The following is a 12,485-nucleotide window of genomic DNA, read 5'->3' as shown; positions in this document are numbered from 1 at the left end:
AAATTCCTAAAGTCAAAGACAGTGACTGTGCATTATATGGGCAGTTGTGTTCCCATACCCCCCAGTCACCCCCCGAGACTCGCCAAATAGCACAGGAAGCCTGAAATCGCAGCCACACATGGCTGTGGAGACCAGTTCCAGGGATTTCCAGGCGGGGCCTCTTGCTTTGGGGCACCACTGACCCTAGACCTGAGGGTGCAGAACCCCCCGCTGGCACTTATGTCCCTTTGGGCTTTTGTGGTAAAAGCAAAATCCTCTTTGAATTTCCTTCAAAGCAAGAAGGGAGTAGACAGGAAGGCGCTGGTAAAAGCCTCGTGGCCTAACCCGAGCTTTTGGAAAGCGGGGCACACCCATGCAGTCTCCGGCTGAGAGCAGAGCTGTGCCGGCAGAACAAGCTTTTTCTCGCCACCCTCTCCTTTCCTTGGCCAGAGCGGCCTGTGGAGCCTGCCGAGGGCCTGAGGTCGTCCGCCCTGGGGCCTGGGAGTTAGGGCCCCTGTGGGAGGAAGCGGGAGGGGGGGCCACAGATAAGCAAGTCAAAATGGGTCTTCACAACTCAGGAGACAGTTTGGGTTGGTCTTGTCCTTGCTGTGAAGGCCCTTGTCAGGTGAGCTGGTAAGATCTGCCAAGTCCTGTCAACTGGAAAGTCACATCCTGGCTGTTTCAAATGTCCTGATTTTATGTGCGCGAATGTCCTTATTGGCGGGGAAGACATGCCAGGGGGTGTTTGGCGGAGGGGCACGATCCATGTCAAGTGACCCAGTAGCACACTCGGTGGGGGGTGCTGGAAACAGGGAGCCGTGGCAGCTGGGGGGAGGCTGGGCCAAGGGCCCCAGCGCTGCCTGCTTCTCTCTGCGGCAACCTTCCTGGAAGCTTGAAATTGTTTGCAAATAGAAAGACGTCTCAGGCCGCTGTCTCTGTTGCCTCCGCAGTCAAACGGGGACCATGTGCCGGCACCAGAACCAGAACACCATCCAGGAGCTGCTGCAGAACTGCGCCGACTGCCTGATGCGGGCGGAGCTGATTGTGCAGCCGGTGAGTGACCCTCCCCCCCCCCATGGTGCTGGCTGTGCCCGGGGGCACCTGGCTCCTGCCCTCGGCCGCCGGGTGCTCAGACGCTCGGATGCCACAGCCAGGCATGATGGGCACATTCTTCATGGAGTGTGATGGTGGCTTCACCACGGACACCACTTCCCCCACCAACTCTTACGCTCTGGCTGCCCCCCCGTGTGGCGGCAGCACCCGTCTCCCGTGTGATGCTGAAAGTCCCCCACTAGTCCTAGCACTGCTGGCTGACGCAGCAGGGCCCCCCATGACTGCAGGTCAGGGCGCACCCGCCTTTGTCTGGAAAGATCACACTGTGAGAACAGTTCTATATGGGGAACATCCCAGAAACACGGAGGAGCAGGCTGCTGAGCGCTGAGGAGACGTGGGGTTCCTCTGAAGGCGCCCACACCTCGGGCTTGGAGCCCTGGGCCCGTAGCAGGGTCTGGGCAAGGCTTTAAGACCTCGTAGCTATCTCACGTAGCTCCTTGGTGACAAACCCGACCCCAGACAGGTGGGGCGTAGCCCCCTGGGCGCCTCTCCTGGTTTTGCTAGCCCCTCACAGGGACTGAACCTGGGGCCCGCTGGCACCCCTAAGCCGTCCTCTGAGGATGCGGGAACTTGACCAGCGGCACGGTCTCACATCTTCATTTTAGCTCCGCGTGGGTTCTGTTTCTGGCTTAGTTTTTCCAGTGAAAAAAATAACATCACTGGAGTAAAGATTTGGGGCTCAGCACACTCGCTTGGGCCCCAGGCTGGCAGTTGGGGGTCGTGCTTGCTCCTGCAGTGCCCCTCATAGCCCCCGGGTCTTTGCGTAAAGTGGAGCAGATGGAACCAGAGCCTGACACCAACCCCTGTCCTGGCTGGCCCACCTGAGCCTCCGGGGGCTCCTGGGCCACGCGGCCCTCCCGCAATGTGGGCGTCTCTCTTTATTGAGAAATAATTCCAGAATCCCAAGAAGTGGTAAAAAATACAGGTGTTCTCTTGCCCCCCTCACCCAGCGCCCCCCCAAAAGTGACACCTTCCAGAACAATAACATCCTCAAAACCGGGGTATCGATTCGCTCGTTCCACGGACTCGACAGCTTATTCTGCCGAGTTGGCAAAGCCATCTCCCGTGAGAAGCGGAGACAGCTCCATTTCCTGGCACAGACCTCGCTGTCCCCCAGGGTCACAGGCAGTGTCCCCGCCGTGGGCTCCGTGGAGATATGGGGAGGGGGTGTCAGCTCTCAAGCCAGGGCCTTGGGGGCCCAGCGCACAACCTGTGGTGCTGGTCTCGCATCCCCCCAGCTCCCTGCTGGCAGTGAATGGTCCGAGCTGGAGATGTGTTGTGCTTTCATGGTGCTGGGGTGGGGGTGGGGGTGGGGGGTACAATGCGTTCACAGCAGCAGCCTCACGGCCAGCACCGGCCCCTCCCGTGCACTGTCCCCCCAGGAGCTGAAGTACGGTGATGGGATCCAGCTGTCCCGCAGCCGCGAGCTGGACGACTGCTTCGCCCAGGCCAATGAGCAGATGGAGATCACCGACGGCCTCATCAGGGAGATGCGGCAGATGGGCCAGCCATGTGACGCCTACCAGAAGAGGTAGGGCCCTGGGGCACCCCCTGGCCCCCCGCAGGGCCCGCTCGGCTTGGGCAGGAAGCTGGGAGCTCCCGGGCCAGTCCCCTTTGCCTGTCCTTGGCAGTGCTGAGCCTCTAGATAACACCCAAGCCTCGGCCGTCACTATCTGGGTTCGCTGAGCTGCCCAAGGGCAGGTGCTCCCTGGCAGGGGGCAGGGCTGCTGGGAGATGCTGACCCCACCCCATTGGGGCCCAGACCCGGCACAGTGTCCCCTTCCCCAGTGGGTGTGCTTGGCCTGGCCCAGAGCCAGCAGGGCCGTGGGGAGCATAGTCTCATTTGATGTGGGGGCTCTGGGTGCTGGGGACCTGGCCCAGCAGGTGCCCAGGTGGAAGGCTTGAGGAGGCTGGCGCAGGCAGGCAAGGCAGAGCGGGGTGTGCTGGAGGCACCAGGCTTCCGCACCTCTTGGAGAGGTTGCAAGAGTGAAGTGCCCATGGCCACCTGCGGGGCCAGAGGCCCTGAGGACGCCCTCCTGGCTCTGGCCTAGCAGCCTGCATGCACACACTTGCACGCTCACACCTGCACACTCACACCTGCATGCAAACGCCTGCACTGCACACACCTGCACTGCACACACTCACCTGTGCTGCACACACCTGTGCTGTACACCAGAGAAAGGAGACTCGGTGAGGGGAGACTGCACAGAGCAGCCCCTGCCGACCCGCGACTCCGTGTCCCCTCCGCAGGCTGCTGCAGCTGCAGGAGCAGATGCGCGCCCTCTACAAGGCCATCAGTGCGCCCCGTGTGCGGCGGGCCAGCTCTAAGGGCGGCGGCGGCTACACCTGCCAGAGCGGCTCGGGCTGGGACGAGCTCACCAAGCGGCTCACGGGCGAGTGCCTGGGCTGGATGCGGCAGCAGCGGGTAAGGGCAGAGGCGGCTCCCCAGACTCCCTGCAGGGCGGCCCCCACGGTGCTGGGCCCTGGCTCGGCTCACATGGCTGTCTCGGGGAGCTCAGGGCTCATCCTCAGGACTCTGTCACCCGGGGGTGATGACACACAGGCAGCAGATTTTTACAGAAAAACGTACATTTAGCTCCAGATGTGTCACGTGACATAGGAGCCTCCACATGGACGCCAAGCCGGGCAGTGGCCCTGCGTGCTCTTGTGTGAGCCCAGAAGAGGCCCGGATGCTAGATGCTGGGGACGGGGCGTCAGGGCTGGAGGCCACCTGGGGTCTTGCCGGGTCCGAGGTGCCCAGAACGAGAGTGTTCTGGGGGCGCGGCTGGAGGTGCACTGCTGGCGTCCGCGATGGGCCCCTGGGACACCTGACCAGCCCTTCCTGTTGGGCTGCCAGGCTGCGGAGGTTTCCCTGGCTGTGGTGCTCCCGTCACGGTGTGGGAGGGAGTGAAAGCGGGCGCGGCCTTTCCCCAGACTGGAGTTTCCACCAAGGGCTTTCGCGGCTAATTGCTGCTTTGCCATCCTGCGCAGTAATTATGCACCTGATGAGCAGGTGGCCGCGGGGACTCCCTGTCATCACATGGAGGGGCTCACAGAGAAACCGCCTGGCGTCCTGGCCCCCGGGGAGGAGGGTGTTGGCTGATAAGCCTTGGGGAGGCTTCATGCGAGGGGCCAGCCTGTGGGGCCCATCCCTGCTGCCAGACCAGGACCCAGGGTGGGGGCTTCTCGTGGGGCTCGGTGCCCCCCCCACCCATTCATCCACCCACCCACCCACCCACTCTCTCTCACCCACTCACTCATTCAACTTGTCCCCCATTTACTGTAGAAGTTGGACTTTCAAGGAAGTCAGTTACAATCCCAGAAACCTGAGTGCCAACGCCGCATACTTTCAAGTGCCCTTTTAGTCTCTGAAGTGTTTCCGCGTCCTGCACCCTCTCCGAGCTCGGGGCTCAGGTGTTATGTCACACAGCCCTGAGAGTCCTCGCTGTTGAAGAGAACCAGGCAGAGGCCCCAGCAGCAGCCCTGGAGCCATGTGGGGCTGGGGCAGCGCTCGGTGGCCAAGGCCGACCCTGTTAGGACCACTTGTAGAGGGCGGCATGGTGGAGGCGAGGTGGGGGTGCTTAGCTGCTAGCCAGGCCTGTGCGGTGAGTGTGGGTGCGATTAGGGGGGATGACCTTTGGCCACATTCCCCATGCGGCGCCAGAACCCTCCTCCGCTGGGTGTCCTCCAGACAGCTCCACACCCGCGCTTCCTGCCGCAGCCGAAAGTCGCTGTCAGAGCCCTCTGTAGCGCGGGCTCCACCTCTTTAAACTTTGGAGGGTGGTGTGATCCCCCAGCTGGTTTCTCTCCTGGTGGGGGGGTCTCCCACTGCCTCTCTGGGGACTCTGGTCTTCCCCTCGGCTCCCTCGAGCCCCGGGTAACAGCCTTGTCTTGGCTCGCTTGGAGCCGCTGCCGGCTGGCCTCTGTTCTGTCCCCGCTGGCCTTGCTGCTGACGCCCTGATGGGCACACCTGCTGGAATGGGGGGAGGAGCCTGGCCTCTCCTCAAGCACACCTGTGTCTATGTTCCCGCCGTGGGAATGGGGGGTCAGCATCCTGCTCAGCCTGATGCTGGTGGCCCTTCTGAAGGCTGGCCAGGTCGACGTGCACACAGGTGGCTCAGAGCAGGACGCGTGGTGCAGGACAGGGCATCAGCTCGTGGCCTGGCCGGGGGACACTAGTGTGGGCTTGGGGGGGGTCCGAGCCCGTGCAGAAGAGAGGAGGGAGATGGGGCCCTGCACGTGCCGCCTGCTGGGCCACCCTGCCCAGCTTAGCCCCTGGTCTCCCACTCGGACTCGTGGCCTCGAGCTGGAAAGCCCGTCCAGTTTCACTTTTACAAACGTCGCCGCCCGCGGCCTGGCTTCTGCCTGCTGGAATGGGGAGGGAGGGTTTGTGGGGTGGGGACATCATCAGAAGTGGGTGCGGCGGGCCCCTCCCGAGAGCTGAAGGTCAGTTCTGGCTCTGTGGACCGGCCTCGCAGCAATCACACCCGTCTAAACAAACGAGCCAGGTCGGGGACTTCCGGGTTAGCTGCCGAGCTGGGAGCAGGACGTGGTGGGGTTTTATGAACTGCTTTTGATGCACGTGGAAAATGACTGGATTAGGACGCCCTGTCGGCACTTTATAGCATCTACGTGATGGCGCCTGTGCCCACATAGCCCCACGCGTGTGTGTGTGTCTGTGTGTGTGTGTGCGCTCCTCTAGGGCAGTGACCTGGCTGTTAGGGTTGTCGTCCCGTTCCCTCTCGGGGCCCAGCCCCTGGAGGGAAGTACCTGGTGCCCCAACCAGCTCCTGGGGAGTCCCAAGCCCTTCAGACGTTTCTTTGGGTCCCTGACCACTGCGGAATAGCCTGTCGCCTGCCGGGCCCTGTGCCTGGCCGTCCGCCCAGTGCGGTGCTGCGCTGGGTTGTGGCGCAGGCTGGGAATGAGCCCCTCTCCCTGCAGGCGGAGATGGACATGGTGGCCTGGGGAGTGGACCTGGCGTCCGTGGAGCAGCACATCAACAGCCACAGGAGCCTCCACAACACCATTGGGGACTACCGCTGGCAGCTGGACAAGATCAAGGCCGACCTGGTACTGCCCCTCACCCCCCGCAGCTCACCCTCAAGGCGGGAGACTCAGGAGTCCCACTGCGTGAACAGGGAGGTGGCAGGGGCGGGGCGCTGGATGCTGCGCCCACGCTTCGGCGAGGTCGGGGGACAGCGGGTAAGCCCGCTGTGTGCAGGGTCCCCGTGACACGAGGTTACCCGGCTCTCAGCTCCCGGGATAAGGGACGCGGCCTCGGGGTTTGTGCCCGGTGAGCCCGCTGCTTCCTGCTGAGGGTTCCACGCAGGGACGGTCTCTCCTGACACCTTTGCCAAGAGGCCTGGCCCCGGCCTGGTCAGGAGGGAACACTGGCCCTCGCCTGGCACCCCGGCTCTGCGCCAGACCCCGAGGCTGCTCTGACACAGGGCAGAGCCTCCTGGCACTTTCTGGCCTGACTTGTGCCCCTGTGCACCTGTCCTCATTTCTCCGAGACTGGGGGGCCGAGATCTGGGTGTGGAGCGGCGCAGTTCTGTATTGGGCGTGTGACGGCGACAGCGGCCGCCTCTGCCTGTGGGCGGGCCCCGCGAGCCTGCTGGGGAAGGGTGTAGCGTGCCTGGAGTGGATGCTTCTCCCTGGAGGCTTGCAACAGGCCTGACCCGGGGGCCGAGGAGCGTGTCTCCCTCCTGACCATGCGGGGAGCTCACCGCCTGCCTTTGCCTTCCAGCGGGAGAAGTCGGCCATCTACCAGCTGGAGGAGGAGTACGAGAACCTGCTGGTAAGCACACGGGCCTCCTGGACCCTGGGTCTGGTCCCCTGGCGGCCCCACGAACCCCAAGGCAACAGCTGGCAGGGGAATGTGTGATCCTGGCTGCTGCTGGCTTTCCTCTAGAAGTGGAGTTTTAGTAACTTCTAAATTCTTCCATTTTTAAATAACGCTCATGGCATGACTCTACTGGCTCCCCAGAGGGTGCGCGGGTGGTAAGTCATGTCTGGCATCCCCACCCGGCTGCCAGCGCAGGCCCACCTGGCCTGTACCGCACAGCCGGCCCCCCAGCCCTCAGCTCCCTCCCCCTTCCCGCCCACTAATCTCTGAAGTTAATTTAATATTTTCATTGATCAGCGTCTGGGCCAAAGGACTGGGCTGTAAGGGCAATAGAAAGGACATCTCGGGCCCCTGCAATAGAACAGTCTTCCCCGGTGCCCCCGTGGTGGAATGATGGGGTGTTTTAGTGGCTTTGCGACAATTATCAGCTCTTTCACCTCTCAAAAAAAGTGTTCAGTCGAAAGACAAATCATACAAAGCAAGTACTTTGCTTTTATCATCTGAACGTCTTTTTAAAATATCCTTCATTCATTTCACTCCCACATGGCACAGAAACAAGACAAGTGCCAGAAGTGAATTCTAGATGACTCGTTCTGGAGCAGCCCGGCCGCCCAGGGGCAGCTTGGGGCCTGGCGGTGGCCGCAGGCTCTGTGGGGTGCAGGTGGCTACAGGCCGGCTTCCCTTCAGCAGTCCCTGGTGCCACAACTTTGGGGTGACAAAGTGTCTCCTGACTCCCACGGAGGGGCATTTCCGTGCTTTTGTCTGTCACCCCAACCTCATGGGCAGTGATACTTTGGCGAATGTAGCTGACCTGGCAGTGCTCCAACTGGAGTCGAGTGTGATGGGCAGCACCTTGAATTTGGGGGTGCAGCGGAGGGCAGAACAAGCTAATTTATCTTTTCTGAGTATCCATTTCCCCCTTTATCGTGTAAAACTAATGCCCGAGCCCAAACACAAGTGTCTGAATCAGGACCTTTCTGGACGAGGCTTTTTTGTTGACTCAAACGGCCGCCCTAGCCGTAGAAGTTCAAGCAGCAGAGAAACAGACAACGTGAAGTAAAACACGTCCTCCTGGCTGTGGGTCTGGCCGGGCCCTCAGCTGGGCCCTCCAGCTCAGGTGGTCAGCTGGGGTGGCCGGCTTGGGCGCCCGGCTGGGGCTGTCAGCTGGGGTGGCCGGCTCCGCGGGTCAGCTGGGGTGCTCAGCTGGGGCAGGCAGCCTGCGGGGTAGGGGCAGGCCGAGCCCTGACTCGCCCCCGCCCCTCCTGCAGAAAGCGTCCTTCGAGCGCATGGACCACCTGCGGCAGCTGCAGAACATCATCCAGGCCACGTCCCGCGAGATCATGTGGATCAATGACTGCGAGGAGGAGGAGCTGCTATACGACTGGAGCGACAAGAACACCAACATCGCGCAGAAGCAGGAGGCCTTCTCGGTGAGGGCCGGGAGGGCTGGGTCGGGGGAGGCCAGGCTGGGGCCCATCCCTGCTCCCTGTGTCTGCGGATGGCCCTGGGCCAGCCAGTCTGCCTCAGCCGCATGCAGGACCATGGAAAATGCTACGATCCTTTTTCAGAAGGTTTTTTTTTTTTAGTCGCAGTCACATTGCATTATGACAGCATCTTAGTGCCAGGTGTTGACGGTTGAGAATCCTCCCGTGTGCGAATCACGCTCAGTGCATCACAGAGTCCAAAACCAGCCTCCCCACCAGTGTCCCGTAGGCCCCATTTGCCATCCCCACCCTCCTCCCCTCTGATGATCACACATTGGCCAGATAGTCCCAGAGTTTTAAAAACTCCGATTCCCAAGCAAAACACACCCCGGTCCTCTGTGTGCTTCATTTGCACACGGCTTCTCCTTGGAGTGGGGCTGGGGCTGGGGCCGGCGCTGAGTCGGGGCGCCTCTCCCCCGGCAGATCCGCATGAGCCAGCTGGAAGTGAAGGAGAAGGAGCTCAACAAGCTGAAGCAAGAGAGTGACCAGCTGGTTCTGAACCAGCACCCGGCCTCCGACAAAATCGAGGTAGGCACCGTGAGACTCGGGGTTTTCTTAGGGTAAGGGGGGGCTGTTCATAAGGCGATACCCTGCCCGTGCCTGAGTCTTGTCCCTCATGAAACGCTGACAAGTTCACTCCATGCTTTGGGATCAGCACCCTGGGCTAGGCAGTGAGCTCCTTCTGGAAAGGACAATGTGCAATGCTTTGACTCACAGGGATGTGGGTGCTGTTGAGGTTACCTGACTGCCATGATGGCGTAGAAGCCACCACAGGCAACATGTCAGCAAATGATGTGGTGCTGTTTCAATAAAACTTTATTTATATGTGCAGGTAGGGGGCCAGATGTGGGGCCCTGGGGATATGGTTCGCTTTCCTCTGGCTACGACTGCCCTCAAGGCTGACGTTGGCAGTGGCACTGGTAGGGCCATGTTGCCTGTTGAAAACTGGAACTGTCTCCACACCGTTTGGTGGGAGTCATCACCTTAAGCCCCTCCAGCCCTAGTGTGGGCATCTCCAAGCTCCCCTCAAGCACCTCCCAGGAGCAGGGCTGGTGTGGGGAAAGACGCAGCTCCATGCGCCGTCCATGGGGTCTGTTACGGGGGTCAGTCGCTTTGCCATTTAAATGATGACTGTTTTAAGCAATACTCCCAGTGGCATCTGTTTGTGAAAATTAGCTTTCAACTTTAATTTTTACCACACCAAGAATTCCTTGTTGGAAAACTCTGTTCTCAGGGTTTAGAGAAAGTGTGCTTGTTTTAGAATCAGAAAAAATAGGTTTCAAGTGGCGACAGGGGTCCCGTGTCTCTGGGGGTGGGTGCCCTGCGGCTGCGTGGGGCTGAGCAGCCGGTGTCTTCTGCTGCAGGCTTACATGGACACGCTGCAGACCCAGTGGAGCTGGATCCTTCAGATCACCAAGTGCATTGATGTACATCTTAAGGAGAACGCTGCCTACTTTCAGGTACCCAGTGACCTGCTGCTACTTTAGGTCTTGATACTGTATCTCAGGGTCTCCCTGGTGGCCTAGGTGTTAAGTCTCAGCACTGTCACCTCTATAGCCTAAGCCCGATCCCCAGCCAGGGAGCTACCCACATGGCGCTCAGACCTCTCCTGTCTCCCTGCTGTTCCCCTTAGCAGTGGATTTCAGTGGATCCGCCTGTTCTGCTCCCCACTCTGTCTCTGGGGAGTCCTCTCACCCCCTGCACTTCTGGTCTGCACCCCAGCTCTTGTGTGCATAAATAAATATTTTTTAAAAATACCTTATCTCCTGAAAGCAGTGAAAACCATCCTCAAAACCTGGTGCTTACTGCCCGATGCGACATCCAGACACTGATGCTCGGGCTGCATCGACATTGCTCACGGGTCTTAGTTCAGAGGTGCGTGGGTGGGTCACCGGTCACTGGCCCCTCCTGCGTCTCCTGCCGACGTGAGCCGAGACCCTCCACTCCAACCTCTCCTTTAGCTGCCTGTCAGATAGATTCTGGGGTGATGGTGCTTAGCCAGAAGCGTGTGAGGAAACCACCTACGTGCTGGGCCGGTGCTGACGTGGGTTGCTCTGTTCATACAGTTCTTTGAAGAGGCCCAGTCGACTGAGGCCTACCTGAAGGGGCTGCAGGACTCCATCAGGAAGAAGTTCCCCTGTGACAAGAACATGCCCTTGCAGCGCCTGCTGGAGCAGATCAAGGAACTGGAGGTGCGGACCCCCTCCCCCTTGGACAGCACCCCCCCCCCGCCACGGGAGTCACACCTCAGCCCCAGCTGCCGGCCCCCGCACCCCCCACCCTTCCTCTTCTTAGTGCTTCTGTAATTACTGTGGTCCAGGACAAAAGCAGAGAGATGACTCGTTACTTATGAAAGTCTCTTGGAAGCACCTACGGGGATTCCCTTCCCTGCCCACCTCCTCCAGGGGCTTCTGGAGAGGCTTATTCAGAAAAGTGCCCCCCCCCAACTCCCTGCAGAGAGATGCTATCCCAGGGGGCTGTCTCCTTTGCAAGGTCACAGTAACCACCTGGAGGCCATTCGAAGCTCGTCCTGTAATGTGCAGGGCGCGCGTTACAGTGTGAGTGTTCTCTGTGCACACACAGAAAGAACGCGAGAAGATCCTTGAGTACAAGCGTCAGGTGCACAACTTGGTGAACAAGTCCAAGAAGATCGTGCAGCTGAAGCCCCGGAACCCCGACTACCGGAGCAGCAAGCCCATCATCCTCCGCGCGCTGTGTGACTACAAGCAAGACCAGGTGTGTCCCAGTCGCTTCCCGGCTCGTTAGCCACGAGGGCGGTGTCCTTCTCGCCTTCAGGACCTCCAGCGAGTGTCTCTCTCGTGCCCGCGGGTGGCGGGCAGAGGCGGAGCCTTGTTCTGAGTCCCGTGAGAATTGTCAGTATTCAGGACAAGTTTTCTGAAAAACTGGGCTTCTTCTCATACGTGTCCCATTGTCCGTGACCCTCTGCTGGCTGCATAAGAGAAGTGAGAAATGTCTTTCTGCGGCACATTTCACACGCCGAGCTATTGCCCCGGCGGGCTCTGCAGTGAATACGAGCATTTACGTGCCGCTATGAGCCACTTTCAGTATTTATTGATGTCATTCCCTCAACTCTGTCTTCCTGTAAAAATCACGGGGATTTCAGAAATACAAATGTGGTTAGCTGGTCAGATAAACAGGAGGCAGGGACTTCATTCTGCCTGTGGACCTGCTTTCAGAATCCACATGGGGGTTGGGGGGACATGTAAGTCAGCTCGGAGACTCAGATACGTGGGGGTCGGCCTGCGAGGTTTCACGAGCCACACGGCCGTCATATTTGGAGACCCTGGAGTTCATTTACAAACAGGCCTTTTTCCCAGGGCTCTGATACCAGAACTTCTTTTGTTTTGACTTTTACATTTTAATGTTCTGAGCACATGAATGAGACAGATGACTCAAGCCCCGGCTCTAATATGTAAGCCGTGAGCTCACAGAAATGGAATCACCATATGGTGAGTTGAAAAGGGCTCCTCGCCTCCCCATCGGATTCCCCAGGCGGCCTGTGGAGAGCCGCTTCCCCTCATTCACGTCCCGTACGCCTTCGCATGCACGTGTCCTCGAAAGCACCACTGTTGTGGGTGTGTCACGATAGGCTTTATTTGAGGAAAAGACAGAGGTGAAAGCGTGCACTCGTGGCTCCAGCCCTACCCCCTGCTTGCCTTCCAGAAAATCGTGCACAAAGGGGACGAGTGCATCCTGAAGGACAACAATGAGCGCAGCAAGTGGTACGTCACGGGCCCTGGAGGCGTGGACATGCTTGTCCCCTCCGTGGGCCTCATCATCCCACCTCCAAACCCCCTGGCTGTGGACCTGTCCTGCAAGTAAGTTGAAGTTCCTGGTGGCCCAGACGGGAGCAGGGTGGGAGGAGTAGGGACCACGCGTATCCCAGAGGCCCAGACGCTTGGCTCTTCGTGACGCCATGTGCCCCTGGACAGGGGCCTCGTGAAGCTCCCTCGTGTGTCCTTCGTCCTTATGTTGAGGATGTGGTCACTGGGCGTGGGCTGGATGCCCGATGTGCATAGAGGTGACACCGTGACAAGGTACAC

General features: G+C 59.9%; 1 protein-coding gene across 3 annotated transcripts in view; it reads left to right on the top strand.

The window, feature by feature from the left end:
* DSP (desmoplakin) overlaps window positions 1-12,485 on the top strand; it is a gene marked incomplete at both ends in the record, with an annotated part of 37,127 nt that overhangs the window by 9,676 nt on the left and 14,966 nt on the right. For all 3 annotated transcript variants that reach the window (XM_084259622.1, XM_084259621.1, XM_084259620.1), the window contains 11 exons: window positions 930-1,032; window positions 2,475-2,623; window positions 3,343-3,517; window positions 6,034-6,162; window positions 6,839-6,889; window positions 8,206-8,367; window positions 8,845-8,949; window positions 9,786-9,881; window positions 10,488-10,613; window positions 11,005-11,157; window positions 12,106-12,260. In XM_084259622.1, coding sequence (XP_084115748.1) covers window positions 930-1,032; window positions 2,475-2,623; window positions 3,343-3,517; window positions 6,034-6,162; window positions 6,839-6,889; window positions 8,206-8,367; window positions 8,845-8,949; window positions 9,786-9,881; window positions 10,488-10,613; window positions 11,005-11,157; window positions 12,106-12,260 — 1,404 coding nt within the window. The remainder of the gene's footprint in view (window positions 1-929; window positions 1,033-2,474; window positions 2,624-3,342; window positions 3,518-6,033; window positions 6,163-6,838; window positions 6,890-8,205; window positions 8,368-8,844; window positions 8,950-9,785; window positions 9,882-10,487; window positions 10,614-11,004; window positions 11,158-12,105; window positions 12,261-12,485) is intronic.

This window comes from Talpa europaea, assembly GCF_964194135.1.
Source record: "Talpa europaea genome assembly, chromosome: 2".
Classification (NCBI taxonomy): Eukaryota; Metazoa; Chordata; class Mammalia; order Eulipotyphla; family Talpidae; genus Talpa; species Talpa europaea.
This window is presented reverse-complemented; position numbering and strand designations above follow the sequence as displayed.